At 34.8% G+C, this 25,431-nt stretch overlaps 1 protein-coding gene across 4 annotated transcripts in view; it reads left to right on the top strand.

Annotated features, from left to right (window-relative positions):
- Window positions 1-25,431, top strand: part of ATP2B1 (ATPase plasma membrane Ca2+ transporting 1) — a 126,043-nt gene that overhangs the window by 68,441 nt on the left and 32,171 nt on the right. For all 4 annotated transcript variants that reach the window (XM_054580187.1, XM_054580189.1, XM_054580188.1 and 1 more), the window contains exons 3-12: window positions 4,793-4,990; window positions 8,372-8,626; window positions 8,716-8,841; window positions 13,167-13,307; window positions 15,549-15,587; window positions 16,333-16,494; window positions 17,941-18,155; window positions 20,561-20,803; window positions 22,136-22,377; window positions 25,141-25,378. In XM_054580187.1, the coding sequence (XP_054436162.1) occupies window positions 4,793-4,990; window positions 8,372-8,626; window positions 8,716-8,841; window positions 13,167-13,307; window positions 15,549-15,587; window positions 16,333-16,494; window positions 17,941-18,155; window positions 20,561-20,803; window positions 22,136-22,377; window positions 25,141-25,378 (1,859 nt within the window). The remainder of the gene's footprint in view (window positions 1-4,792; window positions 4,991-8,371; window positions 8,627-8,715; window positions 8,842-13,166; window positions 13,308-15,548; window positions 15,588-16,332; window positions 16,495-17,940; window positions 18,156-20,560; window positions 20,804-22,135; window positions 22,378-25,140; window positions 25,379-25,431) is intronic.

The following is a 25,431-nucleotide window of genomic DNA, read 5'->3' as shown; positions in this document are numbered from 1 at the left end:
CTGTCTGGCTCCTTTTCCTTTGTATGCTTAGTGCCTATCAGAGTGCTTGGGTTATGGTAGATAGGCATTTAGGAATGAATGTGTAAGTTTGACTTGAGACTGGTGACTGAAATTTTTGGGGGGAGGGGGATCTCCTTGTCTTTTGAAATAAGGAATACAATGAGTTATTGGTCTGTTTCCCAAGAAGAACACACATAAAAAGAAATTTCTACATGCTTTCTAGGTCTGCATGTTTTCCTGTGGCCCTCACTTAGAGAAGTCAGGGCGGCTGCTGCCACCGCCGCTGTTACAGCACAGACACATGTACACAAGCATACATACAAATAGGACATAATTTCAAATAGAGAATTTGATAAGACTATACTATATATAGTGTATTAGCCATGATTTGCAGTTCAACCTAGCTGTTTATTACATTCCAGTAATTTCCCCTCTGCATTTTCCAACTCGAGACACAATTTTAATAGTCCCAGAAGCTGGGATGCTACATTTTCTTGTAAAACATTAATCTATTGATATAATTTGCATTTTATTCCATAATACATCCTTTTTGAATACATAGCAATACTCTTAAGCTGTTACATATTTATAGAATAAATACAGGCTTTTTTTTTTTTTTAACTTCCCACAACGGTGAATTTGGAACCCAAAAGTATATAATTCTGAGGCTGCTTTTGGTGGTTTTCTTGTGAAGCTAACTGGGCTGTAAGGAGATCAGTGCAATGCCTGCCCTTGGCCTCATTGCCGCTATAACTACAATCAACTGAGCCAACAGGACTAAGCAAATTTCTAGTTACATTTGTTCATAAGTTGTCCTTAATTTTATATCACATCTACTCTATTGTTATAACTCAGACCATAGTCTCATTACCAGTTCCACCAGCATAACTGTATCTCTTCCCTAAGAACTTTGCTTTCTCCTCACAGTGGAAGCTTCTTCCTGTATCTATGATAGACTAACATTCATGCCCTGGATCCTGTTTTCTCTTGCCCCTTTAAAGGCTTTACTCTAGCATTAGCCTGTGTTTCCTGAATCATCAATGTCTCTATTTGATCTTTTCCCTGGGTAAACAACTTGCCTTAATACCCATCACTCATGTGTAAAAAGCAAAATGGATGGATTTGCCCATTTTAATTCACCTTTACTGCTTTATTCTCCTGTTGCATCATACTCCTGGAAAAAGTTATCTTTACTCATTGTTTCCGCTTACTCATTCCCATTCTCTGTTCAGTTCTTTCATATCAGACCTTCTTTACATACCACTGCACTAGAGGATTTCTTATCAAGGTTACCAGCCTCTATCTAGTGAAAGCCAGTTGTCCATTTTCTGTCTTCATCTTACTGAGCCTTTGTAACACCATTGATACAGTCAACCACATTATCTATTACTTTAAAAAAAACCTTTTTTTCTGTTTCCCTAGCATTGCATGAACCTGTTTGTGTCATAACACCCTTCCCCACCCTTCTGTTTCTTCTTTGTTGCTTTTTGCTTCTCTTTCCCTGTCAAATGTTGGATTGTTCTAAGGCTCTTGCTTCCGTCTTGCTCTCTTCCTATCTACTTAGTAGCTTTCCAGGAGCTCTTACTGGGCCCATGGCTCCAGAATCGTCTGTGTATTGACGACTCTGGCTCAGATCTCTCCCTGAGTTTTGAATGTGGATAGCCAGCTGTCTGCTAGGGAGCTTTGCTTGTTTGTTTAATGGGCATCTCATGTGTAAACTTGTAGAAGGGACCCATTAACTTCTCCCTCCCTTTTTCTACCTAATTCTGCAATTCCCAAAGCCTGCTCTTTCTTGGTAAATGTCTCTACCATCTACCCACTTAAATGCATGGTCCCCCCGCCCCCCCCCTCCAAATCTGGATTACATTCTCCTCTTTTCCTTTCTTTCACTTACACCCTGTCCTTGAGCAAGTTTTGTCCGATCTCTTTGCAAGATACCCGGCAGATCAGTCACTCTGCCTCTACATCCAAAACCCAGATGCAAGCCTCTGTCATCTCTTACTTTGTACTGCAACAGCCTCCCAACAGGCCTTTTTCCCCCACTCTTGCCCTCTTCAAACAACTAATTTAAATAAGATTCTTGTGATTTCCATTGTACCTAGAATAAATGCCAGTCCTCTCCATATTATTTTAATTGTCTTTGTCTTCCTCTAATATAATATATGATATAGTATATAATCTTGCTGAATGCGGGACTTGGGTTGTTCATACTGAATCTTTAGCATGTGGAACAGTCCTTGGAAGTAGTAGATATTCAATAAATATCTGTTGGGGAACAGGTGATTGTTACAGAACACTTACCTTCATTATAATTAAATTATATAAGCCTATCGTTTTATATTAATAGAAATTAATTGCCCCTAAATGGAGTTAAAACCTACATTGTTCATTTTGTAACTTGTCTTCCCTTTTTCTTAATACTACTACCCTGTCATTTATGATACACATACTATTTATCTTTTCCTTTGGTCCTTCAAAACAATCTTGTTAGTTATATCAACAAATTTTAATGCTTTCCCTCAACCCCCAGAGAGTTTAAGTGACTTACACTAGATTTCAGTAGGTGAACTGGAACTTAGGTCTTCTAACTCCCAAACCAGACAACTTTATTGGTATTGTGACCTAGGTGTGTGCTTGTATGTGTGGTGGTATCATGGAAGAATTATGGAAGAATTATTCCATAATTCCATTGTATGTGTGGTGGTATTATGGAAGAATTATCATAACCCATAGGACCAGCTGCTTTTTTTCATTCCCAGTTTTTGTATGTTTAAGCTATCTTAAGCTCTATTGCTGTTTTATTCTGCAATTAACATAAAATACTCATAACCAATGTGAGTTTTGATAAATTATATTTACAGTGGCAATATTTAAAACTACCTGGTGTTATATGTGTAATTAATGGTGGTTTCTACTAAGTGTGAACTAAACTGATAGAACATTACCGTATCTTCAAACAGTTTTTTAGAAAGCATCGAAGACTGATGGGAGGAGAAATAGTCTTTCATTTTTGCTAGGAAGGGCATTAAAATAAAAGGCAAATTTACCCACTATCTAATATCATCCTTTCAAAAAAGGAAAGGACATTTAATTTGAAAAGCAGCAAGAACATAATCTTAGAATAGCATCTCAAAGTATAGTTCTTTAAAACAAATAACTTTTGTGGAAAACCTCACTGCTTTGGTTTTCCTACTCTACAATTAAACCATGGACCAGTGTTAACTGTTTGCAGTCAGGTGTGATTGAGCAGCATTGCTCTAGTCTGAGGAAACTGTGGATCCTGAATTAGAATTTGCAAGTTTCTTCTCTCCTGATGCCTCTCCCCCTAATAACAATTGCTACAGCCTTTCACTGCCTTTCTTTCCATTGACTTTCTGTCAAAGCCTAAGCTCTGTGGGAGCTTTCAGTTGGTGACTTTTGTCATCAGAAATGTGATATGTTTTTGAACTTCCCAGTATGGACCAACTTTCCTAGAGCTGCTAGTGAAAACATGCTGAGAATATTTTTGGTACCTTTAATGAAGAAAATAATTACTTTAAAATCTACATGTTTATTTCTCATTGTATAGTCTAACAATGTATTTTCTTTGTTTTTTAATTATTTTTTATATATTATTTTTTTTATTGTTGTTCAAATACAGTTGTTTCCATTTTCCTGCTACTACTGTACTTTGTTTTCTTCTACCCTCTGCCTGCCTCTGCATGGAGATCAATAGTTAAAACACTTACAGCCCAGAGTGTTCCAGGAATCTGCTGTTTTCCTGTCTTCCTCTTTGATGTTCTCTTAGAATGAGCTCTTGAAAAAAGAAAAAAGGCGTTGAAGTTAATTGAATTAATTATAAATATAAATCTGTGATGATAAATTAAAAGTGATATCACCCTGGTATCTCTGGCCCCCTCATACCTCACAGTAACGTACCTGCATACATGCTTTGCAGTAGCAAATTTGGATATATCTAAATTTGACAGGATCAACAGGTTAATTTAAAGGAGAATTTTTTTAATAGGGTGAAGGAAGGGCAAAACTGATGTTCCTCTAACTCTCTTAGCCTCTTCCCTCATAGCTTTCTTATTCCATGCTCTAGGCATAATATTATTTCCCTAACAGGGACAGTAGGTCAGTCAGTCAATATTTCTTCAATTGAAAATAAATCCTAAAAGTAAAACCTGAAATAATCTAAGTCTCCTGCATTTTTTTTGTTGTGGTTTTTTTGTGTGTGTGTGACTTGCAAATCTCTTATCAATCCAAGCATAACAGACATTTTAGTAAGAGAAATATTAGAGCTTGTGATAGGTAAACTTTTCATTGTTCTTCATTATATATAAGTGAAATCAGAGGTGCTCTTTGATTCAGTTAACCTCGATGTAATAAGTAAAGCAAAATAAATATCTTTATAAAGCTCTTCATTTTTTGGGTGGGAAACATCATAAGTAAAGGTCATAGAAATGTTTAATTCCAACATAAAAATGACCAAAACGTCATATCAGTTGTAGTCTCTAGCAGTTTACAAGGTGGAATAAGATAGTATTGCAAAAAATAAGCAGTTTAAAAAGTGAAAATTCTTAATTTAATTTTCAGTTACCTACTTAAAATGTTATTTTAAAGCACTGCGTATGTTTGTAGTGATTTAAATTCTGAACATGACTAATGCAGAAAAATTAATCATTTTGATAGGATCTTATGAATTGGAATCTAAAACATAAAGAATTAATGTGGTTTTAATAATATTAAATAGATATTTTCACTTGTAAGTGGTAAAACCATTCACTGAAATTTTCTTTCTTTTTATTAGGTTTAAGTGGAAACCCTGCAGATATAGAAAGAAGAGAAGCAGTGTTTGGAAAGAATTTTATACCTCCTAAAAAGCCAAAAACCTTTCTTCAGTTAGTATGGGAAGCATTACAAGATGTCACTTTAATTATATTAGAAATTGCAGCCATAGTATCATTGGGCCTTTCTTTTTATCAACCTCCAGAAGGGGATAATGCACGTAAGTAAATTGGGGAGGAAAAAAGAAAAACTTTTATGTGTGATGCTTAAGTTCAGCTCATTAGCTTACCTAACACATAATAACAACAGCAGACCAGCATTTATGGACTCTGCTCTGTACCAGACACCATAGTAATTCTTTAAATGTATTACCTCAGATAATCTTCACAATAACCCTGTGATAGAGGTAGTGTCACCTCCATTTTACAGTGAGACACAGAGGTTATATAGTCTGCCTATATATGCATACTGTGTGTCTGGCAAGGAGCTAAGCCATTACATACAATGTCGCGTGTGCCATCACTGTTTTTAGGGTTTTTAGAACACTATTGTGAAATAATTTTTCATCTTTTGGAAAATCATTACGAAAACAAGATTCTCTTCCACAACCTATTACTTTTGAAGTTTTTAAAATATGTAATTATGTACATGATTTGGGTAAATTCCTTGTCATTCTAGAAATGTTTATACTACAAAGTATTCTGCTTAGTGGAAAAATACAGTATAGAATGGTAGATTTGCTGTAACTTACAGCTGCAAAAGGTTTTGTTTTTCTCCCACCTTCCCATGGCCTTCATTTTCCTTTTAAATTTTTCTTTTAAAAAAGGTATTTTAAAGTGTGTGTTTCAGACAGTACATTCTAGCTGCTAGGAAATCAAGCTTGGGTTTTGGTTAGTATATTTAAGTAGCTATAAAGTAAACCAATAGTATTTTATATATCAAAGGAGTGATTTCACCAAAATATCTTTGTTCATGAAAGTTTCATTCTTATTTATTTCAAGTTATGAAGACTTGAATAGGTACTTGCTTACTCTGAAAGTTGGCTTAGGTAATCATTTAAAGTAATTTCCTTCAAAGGTATACTTAGAGCTCATGTGAAAACTTTTTTTCCTCTAAAGAAAGTTAATCACAGAATGAGCCAGTTTATCTGAGGTCAGTGTAGATCAGGGTTTCTCAGCAGCAACACTGTTGACATTTTGCACTGAAACATTCTTTGTTGCCATGTTCACTGTACCACCCCAAGGTGGTGCAATCAGGAAGGTGTCCAGGCATTGCCCAGTATCCCAAAGGGGGCAGAACTGCCTGTGGTTCAGAATAACTGATGGAGCTAAGAAAGGATTTAGGCAATGTTCTTGTCGGTATTAAGCCGGATTATTTTTAAAACTTTATTCTAAAGGCTTTTATTTTTATTAAATAAGACAAGAAAATAGTACATATTTTGTTATAAAAATATGAGGGGGAAATAACAGTTCATAGAAATTAATGTGCACTGAAAGTCCTGCTTCTTAGAGATTACTACTATACCAATTTGATATATATCCTCCCATACTTTGAAAGTGCTTTTGTGTAAATGTGTCTGTGTTGGCTCATGTATGTGCGCATGAAAGGGTAGGTGTGAGGATGTGTAAATGTGCCTTTTTTATCTGAAAAGGGTCATACCATGTTGAGCAACATATAGCTAAAGTCATTAGTGTTTAGTTTACCCAGCTGTCATTATAGAATACTGGGAGTTGGTATTCTAGAATTCAGTGAATTAGCAGGCTATTAAAAACTTTTTACTTTTTACTTTTTTTCCCCAAGACTGTAGGACAACTAAAGGAAAATATTTCAACAGGAGTAGATTTTGTTAATAATAAGGTCAGGACACAGTTTTACGGAACTTGACTTGGTAGGATGTAGCAACAAGCCCTTTCCCAGATTTCTTAAGGAGATACTGGTATTCTGTCCAGCTAGGAAGATAATCTAGATTTGTCAGTGTCATCAAGCCCTTGAAAGATATTCAGAATCCACTTGCTTCTGTATTCAATATATCATTTAGCACATGTAATTCAGTCTTTGGAAAATTCCACTGCACATTCATGAAATATGAGCCAAATTTTTTGTGAATGTTTACATCATTCTTTCATCCCCAATTGATCTTACTTTAGCCCTGTCTTTTCTCCCTTCATCTGTCCTTCATAACTGTCCCAGATTAATCTTTATTCAGCAGCCTTGCACCTCAATCCTGTCTTCAGTTCATGCTCATTATTCTAGAATATGCTTTAATCATTTCTAGTGTCATTCATTTACTCATTCTTTCTTACTGAATCATCCTTTTCTTACTTTGCCTGTCCTAAGATATAACCATTGACTTTCAGAGATTTCAGCTCAACTCTCAACCAGAAAGAACTTTATGTAGGAATGCAGAAGAACATATGCCTTCATGTGAATTTATAAATAACCAAAGTAAGCTTTTAAGAAACAATATGCACCTTTACTACATGTGTATCTGTTCTATTTTGTTCTGTTCTACTTTTCAAAATGCTGGTCATGATGCATTGAATTGATTTTTATACACATAAATAAATTATATCCTAAAGTCCATAAAGCACTGTTCCATAATTTCTTTACCATTGGTTGAATCTAGAGTTTGAAGTTTTTGCTTGTTTTTTTCTCTCCTCTGTCTTTGTTCAAATTCTTTTTTGCCGTAGAGCCTTTGTACTGACTTCAGTCTGTCCCTGGAAATAGCATTCTTAGAGCTCTATGGTTAGTGCCTGTTTATCATTTGGCTCCTAGGTCAGATATCAAGGATACTCCTGGGGGGCCTTCTCTGTTCGTCCAAGTACACTTAGCCCTCTTTCTTTTGTAAGCACACCATCATGTTTAATATTCTTCTGGGACTTACGATATCTGATATTCATTATTCATGTTTTATTATCTGAATTCTTTATACTTCATCTGCATCTACCAATCTGAAGATGGGTTCTCTGAGGAGAGGAATCTGGTCTCCCTAGCTCCCAAAATGGTGTCTGACACATAGAGCAGGTGCTCAAATAGTTAAATTAATGAGTAACACTTAACTTTTCATGTTACGAAAGCCAACATTTAATCATATTCCAGTAAAATTAATACAGTAAATAAACATGATTCATGGGAAGCACATACTACTTTTCATGGGTGTCTTGGTTACCATATGTAATTATTAATAGCATTGACCCCGGGTTTAATGTGAAAGGATGTCTTAGCCACTGCTCTACTTACTTTACAAATGTCTTCTCATTGAGTCCTCATGACAGCACTCTAGGGTAGGTGGTGGTATCCTAATTTGACATTTGAAGAAACCAAGTGTCATAAATAAGTAACTTGTCTTAGGACCAAGATTTCATTTTCTCCAGTCCTAGAGTGTCTCCCTATCCTGAGGTTGAGAATCTTTAGAGTCGGGGAACTTGAAATTGACATAGTAAGCATTTTTGTTATTGTAGAGTGCTTTAAGTTCAGTGAGGTATTTAGAGCTATAAGTAAAATTAACTAGGTATATAAAGATTATAATTAACTTACCACGTGTCTGTTGCCATCAGTTCAGAATTCTTTTTCATGAGCATTTTTCTTTCTTTCCAAATAGTTTGTGGAGAAGTTTCTGTTGGAGAAGAAGAAGGTGAAGGTGAAACTGGTTGGATTGAAGGAGCTGCAATCCTCTTGTCAGTAGTATGTGTAGTATTAGTGACAGCTTTCAATGACTGGAGTAAGGAAAAGCAGTTTAGAGGTTTGCAGAGTCGAATTGAACAAGAACAGAAGTTCACAGTCATCAGGGGTGGGCAGGTCATTCAGATACCTGTAGCTGACATTACTGTTGGAGATATTGCTCAAGTGAAATATGGTAAGTAAAAAAGAGAATAGATTTGACACTAAATGTAAAATTACTGTAATGTTGTTTACAGTTTAGCACATTATTGTTTTTTGTTTTAGGTGATCTTCTTCCAGCGGATGGCATACTTATTCAAGGCAATGATCTTAAAATAGATGAAAGCTCACTGACTGGTGAATCTGATCATGTTAAGAAGTCTTTAGATAAGGATCCCTTACTTCTATCAGGTATGAATTTCTTTTATAACTTTAAACTTTGTTTCCCCTCACAACTGTATACCATTGTCAGCAAATGTGGTTTCCTGAAAAACTAATAATGTGAGGAGGATTCTGAATTTTATGCTGGCCTAATCTTTATAATACTTAACGATTTTTTTTTTTTTTTTTTGGATAAGCTGTCACAGATCTTTGAATCCAGAGCTGTAGTTTACAAATGAAGGAAACTAAGTCCAAAAAAACTCAAGAGATTTGAGAGTCAGAGTTAGGTAATGTTAGTTTAACAATAAAACTAAAATATAAGTTAAATGATCTCTATTGAATTGTTCTGTTTTTCCGTATCACATTCATGTTTACAACTTGTTGAAATACAAAATTGAAGAATGATTGTGTTTAAAGCAAATTAGTGGATTCTCTGTGATGTTCTACAAAGAACAGGGTTTTGGGGGTTTTTTTTTAAAGAATTGATAAGCCCTGACGACTGTGGCTCAGTGGGTTGGGCATCATTTCCTCAAAGCGAAAGGTCACCGGATCAGTTCCCTGTCAGGGCGCATGCCTGGGTTGCTCTTCAATCTGGAATCGGGGCTGGTGCAGAAAGCAACCAATGGATGCTTCTCTCTCAGATTGATGTTTTTTCTCTATCTTTTCCCCACCTTTCTCTCTCAAAATAAATAAATAAAATGTTTTTTAAAAGAAAAGAACTGATAAAACTGTTAGTTTACTTAATTCCACTTCCACATTAAATTACTGAAGACAGAGTCTAAAACATAAACTATTTTTCAAAGATTATATGACTAATCAACAATGGGTCCAGGAATAGCATCACATCTTACAGGACAAGATTAAATTTGCACATGGTTAAGACATGTTCCGAGAATGGACAACGGAAGGATTTGTATGGGTGATGGTACTCTGTTTGAAAAGGGGAAGAAGTAGTTGTCTACTTAGACAGTTCTTATAATAGCCTGACTCTGATAGGTTGGCCTAAGTTAATTGGAAGTGAAATGGAAAAGATGATGGAAACAATTACAAGTTGCCTTCTAAAATACATTAGATTGTGTTACTCTAGAGTTTGGAGGAAGCAAATTGTTGTCTACTTGTCTTCTATTATTATTTTCAGATGTTAATGAAACGCTAACATTCTATACATTATAAGGAGATTCCAGCTGATTTTAACTATTTGATTATTTGGCAACCATAATTTTTCAGCTCTTCTCTGAATTTTATATTTCAGTTGGTTGAATATGGTTTTACTGAAACCAAATGCAAACCTGTGACAAGGATCAGTTCAGTTTAGAACCACAACTTAGGGACACATACCTAAGTTTAACTGTTAACATTTTTAAGATTCGCAAATGTGTGCCAAAAAAGCACATAGCAGAACATCCCACCACTAAAAATCAGAGTAATTACGTGTGCGTACATTTGTAAACTACTATGAATAGGGTAAAAGTTTCTGTTGTAATATAGACATTTCTTTGAAAAAAATCTTGAGATTTGTATGCCTTCAGTATCTTACACCACCACTAAGAATGTCTGTACTCTTATTTGAGTTTTACTTTATATTAATGTATCTGTGTGTAATTTATTCCAAATAGACAATACTTTGGATATATGAGATGTCCAGGAAGTATCCGGACACGTAATATGGAAAATAGAGGCATTTGTTAAAGAAGGTACAAGAAACATTGTACATAGGACAGTGATGCCTCACTCCCCTTCAAAGTAGGCACCTTGGGACCTCACAGTTCTCCCAGTTGCCATCAGATACCCTGTCATATTTTCCTGAATCTCATCAGGAGTCTGAAATCTCTTCCCTTTCAAAGGTGATTTTAGTTTGGGAAAAAGCTGGAAGTCGCAAGGTGCCCAATCGGAGGGCTGAGTCACCTGGGTGAAGTGATGTTTCACTGAAAACTCTGTACAAGACATGATCCGTGAACGGGCGTGTTGTCATGATGAAGCAGCCAATCACCAGTTGCCCATAGCTGCAGCCTTCCAAATCATCTGAATAGATTCCGTGGAGGAATGTTGAAGCTTAGTGGAAAATTTGATGTGGATTTGTTGCTCTGCTTGCTCAGTCATTTTGAACATGATGGCCACATAGTATACATTCTCACTGAAGGGTGTCTACCACCTCCACTGACCAGTACAGTGAAATCGTCATTATTCATGTACGCACATTCCAGTCCACTCTCCTTGGCTGCCAGATTACATCTATGCCACACAAACCATTGTTGTTACATTAACAATGGCTACACTTTTTCTGGATAGACCTCATATGAGGATAATGTATACTTACTTTACTCATTTCTTGCCGTACTTCTAAGAAACAGTATTTAATGTTAACCAGATGAAGTCTGTAATCTTTCCAAAAGAGAGAGAAGCTATCTGATCCTACCTTACCTCTATAAACTAACTGGGCCATGATATTTGGTGAAGCAAAAGTCTCCTCTTGACTTTTTGCCATATATATTTCATGGACTTTATGTACATCTAATCTATTTATTTAGTGCTTAGCTCTTCGGGTTAACATCCTTTAACTGAACTTTGGTCCTTTCTTGTTTTTACAGAAACGCCTGAGAAGTTTATATATATATTCAGGTTCCCAACGCACCAAATATACCAAGAGAACTCAATAAATTTTCCATGCTTAAGAAAAGATTGAAATAACTTTGTAGAGTCCCTTATCGCAGTACGGGTGGGAAAGTTTTTCTGCATTTATTTCCCTGTTCCAAAAATGTACTAAAAAACATGAGATGCATTCATTTTTAAATTTATTCTCATGATGCCATCTCTCACTGCTGTTCTTGGCTTATTAAATTTAGATTTATAAAAGCAATTTTTTAGTTAGCAGTAGAGATATGACCAGAGCAAAAACTTTGAGCACATTTACTGCCAACATATGATTACCTGTGATGAGAGAGAATAGAACATCATAAATTGAAATGCGCCAAAAGCCAGAATTATTAAAAGAAGCAAATTGTCTTTTACACATAGTATTTGCCCAGTAAATACTGTTTCACTATCCTGAATTTTATTTCCCTTGCCTTTTCACTGGAAGAGAAACTAATAATTAGTAAATATTAAAAATACATATATGTTTAAAGCAAGAAAATCAAAAGCCTAAAAATTCATATTGGATAAGTTAGGCCATAATTTAATTAATAGTCAAGTATAAATTCTTAGGTAATGGAGTAAGTGCATATGCTTTATGATCTTACTTAGCAAACAAGCTTTGAGTCTTGACTTGTTAAATAAGATAGTGGTAGGTGCTATAGACTCTGTCCTACAGGTGGTTGTGAACTAGGAGATCAAATGAGTGATAACAGTCAAGAATATTTAATTCTGTTAAACAAAATAATTAAGTTAGAAAGCTACTTAAAATCCACCAAAATATTAGAAAGGTAGGAACCCTTTGAATGAATGATAAAAGGTTCAGAGGTGTGGCTGCTCAAGTTGGTGAACTGGAAGCAAATTTATCAGCATTATATTGTAAGAAAATTATGTCCTCCGTCCTCTGACGGAGCAGGATTGAATCTTTGCCTTGCCACTTAATAGTTGTGTAATATTGGACAAGTTTTTAGAAAGGAATAAGAATGCCTGCCAGCTTTCAAAATTGATGTGAGAGACAGTCTGAATTCAGTCAGTATTCCCATGTCTGCTCCCTAGCTTTCTATAATGTAATTTTATGTTAAAGTAGTGGGTGAAAAATAATGAAAGGTTGGTTGGTCTTACAGTGAAGATGTTGCACTTAGTCCAGGGGACAACGTAGTCTCAGAAGTTTTTGAGCCATGGGAGGCTTGGGATAAAAATCACAGTTTAGAAGATTAAAACTGATTGTAGGATGAACCGGAAAGATAGACTAGATAGGAGGCTATTGCAGTGATGTAGGCGGCCTGGGATGAGAGTCTGGCTTAGGCAGAGGTGGTGGGGTGGGGGTGGGGAATCTGTTGCTGTGGCATGCCTTTGGTTATAAGCGCATTGCTTTCACAAGCAAGTATTTCTCAGAAAAATGTGATGATGATGGTGATGATATAATTTTAAAAATTGAGCATTTACTGAACCCCTACAAATTCTAGGCACTGTGCTAACCACTTAACATTTATAGGTTTGGGTCTCATCGTAGATCTGTTACATCCATTTTATAGAAGAGGAATTGAGATACTGTAATTTGCCCAGTATCACATGATAAATGAGTGGTAGAGTTAAGCATTGAACACAGATATGAGTGATTACAGAGTAAAATCTTAAGCATAAGAATTTAGATTTTATTTAATATTTTACTTATTGAGTTTTATTAAATATTAAGGATATTAAAGACAAGTTTTCTGTTGTAGGTACTCACGTAATGGAAGGCTCTGGAAGGATGGTAGTTACTGCTGTAGGTGTAAATTCTCAAACTGGAATTATCTTTACCTTACTTGGAGCGGGAGGTGAAGAGGAAGAGAAGAAAGATGAGAAGAAAAAGGAAAAGAAAAGTAAGAATGTCAATTTGCTATAAAAATTGGTATTTGGAAATATGGCAACTAATTGTAAGAACTGCACAAAACACACTCTTATATCATGAGCTTCATTCTGAAAAACTCTACAGAAAGTTACGCTATTACGCAATATTGTGCTTTCAAGTGGTAGAATTACTGGAAGGGGAGTTTTTCTTTTAGATTAAATATCCTGGAAAGCCTTTTAGTGAAGGCATCAATCCCTTTTACCATGGGGTAAATTCATCTTCTTGAATACTTCCATTGCCTTTATTCTGTTTATTCTCTAGTTTTAGAATCATCTTGTCGTCTGACCAGAAAAAGTGAACTCCCACTTCCTGTTTGGTTATTTTTTTTCTGCTACTTTAGTAGTAGTTTTGTGTTTTGTTTTTCTTTTTGTCAGCCTTACCATATTTTGGTCTCATTAAGCTTTTAATTTTTTTCAAGTTTTCTATGCGATTTTCCAGCCTGTACTCATGGAGTTGGTTTTCGGACATAAGACCAAGACTTCTCTCTGACACCTACTATGTTTGTCATGTTATATTCAGCTCTTTGTTAGATATGAAGATCTTCATTGTGATCCACTGTGGGTGCACTGTCCCTTGAAGTAATCTGTTATCAGCCTATATTTCTCTCACACACATAAGTATTTTGAGATCTAAAGTAAATGGCCTTGCTAAAATCTTTGCTCTAACTACAGCAGTGTTTTTAATATTTATGTGTTTCGTTCTTTGGATTTTTTCTTTACCTGTGAAATCTTAATTTTAAACAAAAGTGTGTTTGAAAAATTCTTGCTGAAAGTGAGAGTAGCAAGCTCCACATTCTAGATTTTACCTCCCTCTCAACCATAGGCCTCCCATGTGCCTCTTTAGGTTTCATAAGATAGAGTGGAAGGCAATTTGAAAACGGTAGTAATGATACCCTTTATTTAATGCTTTATATATGCATTTTCTCATTAATCTTCACTATTATGTAAAGACTCTCGTTCCTGATGAGTAGCCTGAGGCTTGTGGAGGTCGTGTAAATTGCCCCCAGTAAAAAATCTAGTAAGTGGCACGTCAGACCTGCTTGGCCTGGTTCATGAGTCTGTGCTCTTGACCATCCAGTGTGCCCCATCCTAATTTACAGGGGTCTGGTCAAGGGGCCCTATTAAAAAAGAAAGGGAGGTTTACATCATGACTTTGTTCTTACTGACTCCACAGTGGCTTTTCCAGTAAGCACCTTTTTTTATATCTTACATCTCTGTTTTTATTAATCCAAAGGTATTCCCAGGAATTATTAACTAACTCATTGTCTACCGGTTTTGATTCTTGCATTTTTTTGTTTGTTTGTTTTTTGTTTGTAATAGAACCAGACACTATTTTTTTCATCTGGACTGTCAGCCCTCCCCCTAGTCAAAAGCAGTCCAGGGTAGGGAAATCGGTCTCAGTTCCGTTAGTAGTCCGGAATGTGGCTCTACGGTCCCTCTTCTGACTTGAGGTCATTGAAAGTAGCTAGGGGTTCTCTTACTATCTCCTCATTTATCTTGAGCCTCTGTTCCTTCTTGATCACACTTGTTCCATGTTTTCCAGTTTGAAGGTAGTTCTCCTTGATAGAGTAGTTGGAAGAAGTAGGCTGAATGATTCTGCTTCCTCTTTGTCATTTCTAATATTACCCTGCCTACTTCCAAACAATAGACCCATTCCTTCCTTGATGACTTTATTGCTTCAGGCATTCTCATCTTTCTCTTTTCTCCAAATCTAAGCCATTTATTAGAATTATCTTAACTGACAGTACATTCATGTTCTAGTTTTACTTACTTTCCTCCCCTGTCTTTATGCATACTGTTTCTGTTCTCATTCCCATCAAAGCTGTCCTCCTTATTTTGTTTCTGTGACATTCCTCCCTCCCTCTCTACCCCGTCGTTTTATGCTTTCTTAGGATTATATCTGTATTTAGTTTGAAAACCTCTTGTATTATTTTGGGTTTATTACAGCATAAAAAAAGAGTAAAGCCTTAGGAGAAATAAAACAAGTATAGATACAAAAGTTATTTTGGACTATTCCCCTGTGGTTTAGACCCAGGGAGTGATTGACCCAGTAGGTCATTCCAAGCCAGGTGCTTTCTAATCTGTACACACAAACAAACACACATACCATTGTGTAACATTGCTGTTACAGAAATGTGAACTACCTTTGCATAATTTAGCATGGCTGTATTCATTTCTTTTGGAAAGCTTTAATTCCCGTTTTGTTCCTACAGATAAGAAACAAGATGGAGCTATTGAGAATCGCAACAAAGGTAAATTGAGGAGGATAAAGTACAGTTAGATTCTTTTCATTATATCCAAAAATTTATCTAATGTGTGCTGCATTTATCCAAAAGTATAAGATACATGTAGCAAGGAAAATCAATAATATATATTAACTTGGTTAAACTCTTCCTGTTAGTGCCTTTAGTCATGCTGCCTTCACAATGTTAATAAGGTTTTAATTGTGATTTGTGGTTGCAAGTATAGAAAAATCCAGATGTAGGTAACTTTCAACTTAAATATTTTGGGTATTATACTAGTAATTACTATATTATTACCAGCAAAAATGCATAAGAAACAAAATATATAATTAATATTTTTTGCATCTGTTTAAGAATATGTACAGATAGATATTTCTGTATGTGTAAGACGATATATAATGTACGTTACGGTCATAAATTATATGGAAGTGATTTGTGATGTTTTGAGTAAGTCTCATTACCTAACACAACACAGGGGAAAAGAAATGATTTAGTTGTTCAAGTTTATTCTTCCTATACCTCATCTGCATTACCTAGCACAACATTCTCAAATCTGGTGCAGTGTTTCACAACGAAGTCTCACTGTTGTCTTTTTTTTATCTGGGTGGACATACACACATGCACACACAAAGCAGAATGTTTAAATCTTTTCTAGTTTCTAAAAGAAAACTGATTTTTTTCAAAATTTGCTTCAGAATGTCAAGTTATGTGTGCCTTTAAAATGCAATGAAATTACATTTGCTCTTAAATGTAGCAAAAGCCCAGGATGGTGCAGCCATGGAAATGCAGCCTTTGAAGAGTGAGGATGGTGGAGACAGTGATGAAAAAGACAAAAAGAAAGCAAATCTGCCAAAAAAGGAAAAATCTGTTTTACAAGGGAAACTTACAAAGCTGGCTGTTCAGATTGGCAAAGCAGGTATGATATACAAAGGAAATAAGTTGTTTTGTTTTAAAATACATTAACTTTCTGCTTTAAAAAAATCATTTTCTGACAGACAGCTGAAAAATTATTGCTTTGTGAGTGGAAAGGGAGTTAAAAATATTTTCAGTTTTATTCACAATGTACCAGGCCTTTTGAGTTATTCTAGATCCTCATAATAGTCATGGCAGCTTAGGCTGTTATCTCCACGGTGCAATTGAGAGCCATGTCATGTCCTCTGTCAATTAGCTAGTAAGTGGTCATGGTAGGATTAGTGCATAAGTCTGCCCCATTCACAAGCCTATGCCCTCAGCTCTGAACTGTTTTGGGAACAATATAAAGGGCTAGCAGTGAGGTTACCCAATTATATTTTTACAAAAAGAAATTTTACCACATATTTTGTTCATCTTTTCAGTATTTGTGAAAAATTAAAGTGTTTTTCTAAAAGTTATCATTTAGATAAATAAATGGATTAGAGCATCATCCTGGTGAGGCTAAAATTACTGAATTGTTGTCATCCCTAGAAAGCACATGTTGAAAAAACTACTTACTCTATTTATTTTTTTTTTAAAAAGCTCTTAGATAAAAAGAGCATGCCCTCCAACAGTATCACCTTTGTCAGTCAACATATATTACTAAAAATCACTAAAATTGCATTATCCTGTTACTTCCTGGAATATGTTGGGGAAAGGTTAACTTTTTATTTCTGTCCTCAAAAATCTTACTATCTAATAGCAAATATTTGCTTTTTTGTAATATGTAGGCAAATGGTAATACTGACTCTGTAGTGTTTGGAATAAGGGTGAATTTAGGATAGTGATGGTGTCTTGTAAGCATTGCCTTGAGTTATTAGACCCAGAAATGTGGACTTGCCTTATTTTTTAATACTCATTATTAAAGAGCTAAATAACACAAAATAGAGGTGAATGATTAGTAATATATGATTATCTCTTATTTTTCTAAGTTAATGAAGTAGTAAGAATAGACTAAAAATAGTAATTCAGGTAACTGTTTTAATATAAAAAGTAGCATTGAATATTTAATTTCAGATTTCCTCATTCATCAGATTCTTACTGGATTCTCTTGTAGCAACAGGCAAGTTACCAACTTGTAAAGCACCAGTTTATGCAAAGCTTTTGGTATTTCCTTGTCATTGCCTATTATTTTGTCTCAGCTTTAATGGAAGACTGAAGATGGAATCTAGGAAAGAATTATGAATACTTTTCTCCCAGTTCTCCTGAGGACAGGGCTATATTTGGACACAAAAATTAAAAGTGACAATATCAAGTGCAAAAAAAAAGAGGTTAACACTTTCCCAGAGAAATTAAAATAAGGGGTTACCAAACCAGTTACAATTCTTCCAGTGGCCAGTTTGTAACTGACAATGGGTAGTGTCGGGAATATTTAAATAATTACATTTTTCTTTTCTTTGTGTACGGAAAGGTTTGTTGATGTCTGCCATCACAGTTATCATTCTAGTATTATATTTCGTAATTGATACATTCTGGGTTCAGAAGAGACCATGGCTTGCTGAGTGCACACCGATTTACATACAATATTTTGTGAAGTTCTTCATTATTGGAGTTACGGTTTTAGTGGTAGCCGTGCCAGAAGGTCTTCCACTTGCTGTCACCATCTCATTGGCTTACTCCGTCAAGGTAAGTAGAAATGCTTAAGGAGATATACCAAGTTTAAAGCCCCAGCTGGTAGAGAAAGTGCACATTTGGTCATTCTTGTTTCTGATTCTAAAAATAGGAATTCCATAAATTTACACTTGTTTGCTTTAGAAATGCTTTCATTGATCCCCTTTCTTCCCCCCAGTTGGAGATCCCTGTACGTAGAGACCTGTACATTTCTTAGAGTACAGCCTTGCCACAAAACCATGCATAACTCTGCTAGGCAAAGCTCTGCCTTAATTTTCATTGTGTGATAGTTATGGTGTCATGTCATGTCCCCTCCTCTTTCCCATTTGTAAGATTAAGAATGTCACTTACCTGTGGTATAAGACCATAGAGGGTTCACTCCAGTCCAACCTTTTAAAAACCTTCTTGTTTCCACTTTAATACTCTTATTACATCACAAGGTAGGCAGACTCATTTTTCTAAAAACAGTAATTCAGCATGTTATTTCCTTGCGTAAAACTTCAGTGGCTTTTCAGAAACTAAGAATAAAATTCCAGCTCCTTCCCATGGCCTGAGGGCCCTGCCCTGTCTGGCTCTTGCTTACCTCTTGGTGCTAATTGCCTGCCTCTTTCTCCTTCTGGTCTACCTCAGCATTCTTCCTGCTGTTTTCAAATATCCCAACCATGTTCCCATTCCAGAGCCCACTTATTCCTTCCTTTGAATCATCTGGTCTCTTACTTAAGTCAGATCTCTTCAAATGTCACCTTCTTGGACTACTCGATTTACAGTAGCTCAGCCATTATTGTTTTCCAAGTAGAATGCTAAAAAAATGTGCTTTGATGGCTTTGCTAACTGCTGTTTACCTAAAGTAATAATCTAAAAGCTATTAATTTATTTTTATCAATTTTATACTTTATATGGAAAAGGTGATTTTAAACGGTTTAACTTGGACAATTTTAATCTTTTTTTTTTCAAAATGGTTTCACAAGTAAAATTATACTTACTGAAAGAGTGTGTGTTGCTTTGTCAATTTCTGTTGTTAATTAGCAGTTCTACTTAAGTAGCGTTGATGACATTGAGCTGTATGAAATAGTCATTGTTTCTGATCTAACACTCTTGTCCCAGTATTCCCAAGTATTTTGCAATAGACCTGTCATGATAAGAATTTTTTTTTTATTACTTTAGAGGGGTTTTTTTTTTTCAGACATTTAACATATTTTGTTTCAAAAGTAAAATGGTAAATGTATGAAATACAATGTGATTATTTGTCCTTTTTAAATTTTTTAAAATAATTATAAGTAATTGAAGTAAACATTGTAAACACACCAGTCATTTTATCAATTCTGTCATTAGTTCAATTTGAATAGTCATTAATGATATTAATTTTTCAGTTGACCAAAAAGATATAGGTAGGATTGATTTACGTTCCTTCAATAGAAAATGAGAGCATTTTAACTACTGTCCTTTAACCTTTTTCTGTTTAGATTAAATGTTACCAACTACTGTTCTTACTGAGGTATAGTTTTTATAGATTCGATGTTAGTGCTGTGCAAAATTGAACACATTTTCTTTACTGAAGAAGGAATTTCACTCTTTAAATCACAAGTAATTTTGGGAGGTACACATCTTTTTTCCCCATGTTTATTTCTTGAAGGAACCAGTTTTTTGCAACGTCTTGCATATTAGTAGTCAAAGAACACACTTTGAAAAACAGCTGTTATTTTTAACCATTTCACATATGTTTTGAGAATTAATTATCAAGTATTTTAACTTAAATGCCTTTGGGGGCTACTGCAAAAACTGTTAATTTTTTAGAGATAATCTTTTTTGTACTTGTAAAGAAGAGAAAGATGATCCGAGGGGTGAGAATACCAAGTGCATCAGCATATGGAAAAAATAAAAATAACCCACTCTGGTTTTTGGTATATTAACTGAAGAGTCAAAAAAGTCAGGCAACTATATGCCCACAACCTACATATTTTAATTGATACAAACTACTTCCTTGGCGATTGATATAAGAATCTTTTGTCTCCCACCTTATAAAAAGACTTAATCCTTAAATATCATTTACTCGTACATTGCTTTAAGTACCCTTGTACTTATAGTACAGATTGTCATTGCTCTTATAATGTGAGTATACTTCACAGAAGCTGTTGGAGGAGTAGTGTCAATGTGATCTGCAGATGGGTGCAGGTATCTGTGTTCATTTACTAGAGATTGTTATGCTGTGGTCATAATTATTGAAACCTCAGAAAGCTTATTTGAATTGAATAGGCCACATATACTGTAATTCTTATAGTAGTAAATTCCTGGTTTGTGCTGTGTACCTGTATATATGAGTAGCTGGGAGTTTTTGTTATGATTTTAAGCAGTTTATAAATTTAATGTGAGGAGGCTATTGGTTTTATATGCAGCTTAACTAGATTTTTTTGTCACTGTAGAAAATGATGAAAGATAACAACTTAGTAAGGCATCTGGATGCTTGTGAAACCATGGGAAATGCTACAGCCATTTGTTCAGATAAAACAGGAACGTTGACAATGAACAGAATGACAGTTGTTCAAGCTTACATAAATGAGAAACATTATAAAAAGGTTCCTGAACCAGAAGCTATTCCACCAAATATCTTGTCCTATCTTGTAACAGGAATTTCTGTGAATTGTGCTTATACATCAAAAATATTGGTAGGTGTCTTTAATAATTTCTATATGAAAATGGATTTTTTAATGTATAATTAGATTGTAGCTCTTTAGACTTGTTAGAAAACTGAATTGCGTTGTTTTTAAAAGGCATATATCCATATAATGTGTTTCTTTGACACAGTTTGTTTTGCAACTGAGATCTATTGGTCAACATATACATTTTGTTTACTTGTCATTTTTTCTTCCCATATTTTTAATTTCCAGTGTTTAAACACTCTCAAGCCTTATAACCAGAATAAGTTCTTAAGTTTAGATTCTTATTAAGCTTATTTTGTGAAAAACCAGGTTATCGTACTTTAGTAAACAGAAACAAAAGACTTTTGTAGAAAGTCGACTGTCAGTTTTTTTGAAACCTGATTTCAACTTAAAATAATGTTTTCTGTATGCTTGCTGTATGTTCTTTTCTTTTCTCACTATATCCCACCTATAAGGTGATGCTTAGAGCTTTTAGAACTCACGCAATAAAGTAATTCTAGACTTATACTATCTTAGAATAAAATGTTTTCAAGTTTGCAGATTTTAAAAGTCTTATTTATAACAAAAGCATAATGTTATTTCATTTGTGTTCTCATTATTTATGGACAAAGATCATGAACAAAATTAATGTTGCAAGTTGGTTAGAGACAATATACATGAATTGGATTATTGGACTGGAAAGTAACAGGGATCGTGGTTGTAGATCTAGTTTTGCCTTTTACTAGCTCAGAGTCTGAGCTTTTCCTTTCTTCAATTAAGACAAGACGTTGCATCTGCCCTTAATACTGTTGTGATGATTATATGAAGTGAAGCTTTTGAAGACACTGAAAAAAAAAAAGCTTTTATATATATTGTATTCAGGCAACAGTGCTTTATTTTAATGGATAAATTTTTATTTTAAGCCATAAAAATTTTAGATTTAATTTTCAATTATTTAATATAAATATTCAGTGAAAACAGGAGAAGGAAAGGAATTAAAGTTTAAGTCCCACTATGTGTCAGGAACCAACTTTAAACTTCATGTGTCTTATTTAATTCTTGGGTCATAAGTGCTCCTGTTTTTCAGATGCTGAAGCCAAGGACCACAGCCTTTGGGTAACTTGCCAGAAGTTCATATAGTTAGTAACTGGCAGAGCTGAGATTGGAATCCATATCATTCTCGGCCCAGAGTTCCTTTCTACCTCATCTTTCTCTGTCCCTCTCTGAAATGCCTATATTAATAGAAGTTCTGTGTGTAATTTTGTTTTAAAATGTTGTATTCTCTTTTATGTAATAAACCGAACTGTCATAGAGAAACAGGATGACACTAGCTAGCCTCTAAACCTTTTTCTCTTACAGCCACCAGAGAAAGAGGGTGGATTACCTCGTCATGTTGGTAATAAAACTGAATGTGCCTTGTTGGGACTTCTTCTGGATTTAAAACGGGATTATCAGGATGTTAGAAATGAAATACCAGAAGAAGCACTATACAAAGTCTACACCTTTAATTCTGTTAGGAAGTCCATGAGTACTGTCCTGAAAAATTCAGATGGAAGTTATCGAATATTCAGCAAAGGTGCATCTGAGATAATTCTGAAAAAGTAAGAATAAAATGCTTAGATGAATAAATTGTTAACTATGGTTGCTTTATGGAATACCTACTCTGTTGCTATTTTCCGTTTTGTGAATATCAGGCATTTGATAGCGGTTTAGAGCTTTTTAGTATATTTTCATGGTATTCAGATATTTGCCCATGTTATTCTGCCATTTTAGACTTCAGTTTCTTTTATTTCTTACTATTTTACTGCAAGGATAATAAGCCCTGACATTCAATCTGGTAGATTTAGTAAAGTAAATCTTGATATTTGTTTTTAGACATACTGATTTCATTTTTATATAGGGTCATGAAAAATAACTTCTTATAAAGGAAAACTGAAGTTTTTATATTCAGCACTGCATTATAGACAGTAGATGCAAAAATGTGATGAAATAGCAAAGCATTAAAATTAGATATTAAGAATTCTATTTTTTTTATCAAAGTAAGGCTATCATATTTATGCTGCTGTGGTATCATATTTAAATATCTCCTGTCATTTTGAATGATAAACTTTCTTTTTTACTGTCTTCATACAGACAAGTAGCTTGAATTTTAATATTATGTTTGTTAATCTGTAATTTTCCTAATGTTTATGTGCTATTACGGGTGTTGAAATTATTTTGGTTTCTTTAAAGATAGTAGAGAAGTAGAGAACTTTAAAAAAATTTTAAGAGCAATTTTAGAAATACAAAATTCATTTGAAATTATAACATTTAAAATATTTCTACTTTTAATTTGCTTTTAAATGGACAATAATTAGTGTTATTTTAATGAATACTTGACATTACGATCTAGTTAGCTTAAGAGACAAGTATATCATTAATGATAAAACAGTACATGACAAGCACGTAAAGTTTTAGGATGAAAGATTTACTATGAACGATTGCTTTTACGCAGCATTTGAGATAGGTTTTGGTATGAAATAAGCATTAAGGTGAAAGAAGGGCACACCCAAGGAAAGGAGGTGGGATATGGAGGCCATATGGGGGGGGAATATCTAGTAGTATAGTTCAACTTAGAAGACATGAGCTGTATTGGCACAAGGCCACCTACAGCTTTCTTCCCTTTACAGTAAACTTGGTTATCTGATTTCAGAAAGAGCTAGAAATTTTGCACCCATGGCTTCTTGGGTAGAAGATTTGGGTACAGGGGAGATTTGTTTTAATCAAGAATTAATCAGGCTTGGATGCTTTCCTTACACCTCACTAGCTTTGGGATTTTAGGCAAATATTTTCCTTAGATTTCATTTTCCTCCACTCATAATGATAGGGATAACCACAAACTCTGTAACAGTGAAATAAAATAATGCGCATCAAAGGCAGTATGGAGTCTCATATGTAGTAAAAAAGATACATCAGTAACTCTTTCCAAGTGATACTCACATTTTGTTGTAGAGGCTCTTACACATTAGGCTGAGCAGTTAAAACCTAGTTAAGTAGGCCAGATAATGTGACTGAAGTATATTTTTCCATCAGAATAGTGGAATGATCAAAGCTGTGATTGAAGACAATTCTTCCATCAGGAGATAGAGGGAGTTGGGGGAAAAGAGAATGAACTGTAGACAGTTATCAGAAGGCTATTACAATAGTTCTAGTTCACAGTCAGAGCCAGGAGAAGTCACTAGCAGGGGGAAGAGAAAGGAGGGGCACCATTCAAAAGACTGTTGGGAGGACAAATATAGAAGACTTCCGAGGTAATACATAGATTTAAAAAGTATTCAGGTGAGATTTTAGATTATAGGATGTCCTCTAATAACATTGTTTCATTCAACATCATTTTTTATAACATTGATGAGATGACATAGGAACTTAATTCTTGTTTATATCAATTAGCCTATGGTAAAATTGGTTCTGCTATACACATCATTTTCATTTAAAGTTACAGGACTTATCAGTGGCATTAAGTGAGGACTTGGAGTACACTGAAATTGTTGTGGTAATGTTGATGTTTGTTAGATGGGCAGTGAGGAGCCAGATTTTAGTCTTCCCTACAGTAAGAATAAGGTACTGGTACAACTTCTGAGTGGACTGTTAGCAATGATGGAGAGCTTTGAAAAACAAAACAGAAAATGTTGATTTGGGAATCACCTGACGAGAAGCAGGAGGAGGTAGCATTTCCAAGGGAGAGGAGCATAGAGAGGCTATGTGAAAAATGAACTTTAAACATGGAAGACTACAGTGTAACTTTTAGTTACCACATAAGTAAAAGGTTGTGGTTAGTGTCACTGACAATAAAACTATTTTAGCATTATCTCTCTCATTCTAAGAGAACACTTATTTTAATAAGGAGGGTTTTTTTTCTGTTACGGTAAAAACAAGATAGGTGATGAAACAACGTCTCAGGTAAGGGGTTGGTTGAACTTGATTTTTTACTTTAAAAGAAAGTATTTGTGAATTTTGTGTTAATCAAAATTAATGTCTAACTCTGTACCAAAATGGATAGGTGCATAGATTATTCTCCTCTGTCAGGGGTTCTTTGTGAAAATTTAAAAGCTCTACATTTCCAAAAGAAAAGGTCTAGAGAATATCTAGAGTAACTGATAAAGTAGAGAACTCATCAAAAGAGAACCGTAAAAATTAGAACTGTCTGTTTTATAAAGGGGAGAGTGAAAAGTGAATATGATTTAAGTCTGAAAAAATACAACATATGTAACTCTCTAAATTCCAGATACAAGATCCCATGATTTCTAGCCCTTCCAGTTCACTAAAATGGCATTAACCATTATTTTTGTTAATTATTGATGTTTGGATTCAACATTTCCTTTTAGGTGTTTCAAAATCTTGAGTGCTAATGGTGAGGCAAAAGTATTCAGACCAAGGGACCGTGATGATATTGTAAAAACTGTGATTGAACCGATGGCATCAGAAGGCTTGAGAACCATATGTCTTGCATTCAGAGATTTCCCAGCAGGAGAACCAGAACCAGAGTGGGATAATGAAAATGATATTGTCACCGGCCTTACATGCATTGCTGTTGTGGGGATTGAAGATCCTGTGAGACCTGAGGTGGTGAAACATTCTGTGTTCTGCATGTGCAGAATCTCTTAACTGTAGAGGAT

This window comes from Pteronotus mesoamericanus, unplaced genomic scaffold, assembly GCF_021234165.1.
Source record: "Pteronotus mesoamericanus isolate MK-2021 breed Mesoamerican mustached bat unplaced genomic scaffold, CSHL_Meso_final contig_56, whole genome shotgun sequence".
Lineage (NCBI taxonomy): Eukaryota > Metazoa > Chordata > Mammalia > Chiroptera > Mormoopidae > Pteronotus > Pteronotus mesoamericanus.
The sequence above is the reverse complement of the archived record's forward strand: the minus strand, read 5'-3'. Positions and strand labels throughout refer to the sequence as shown.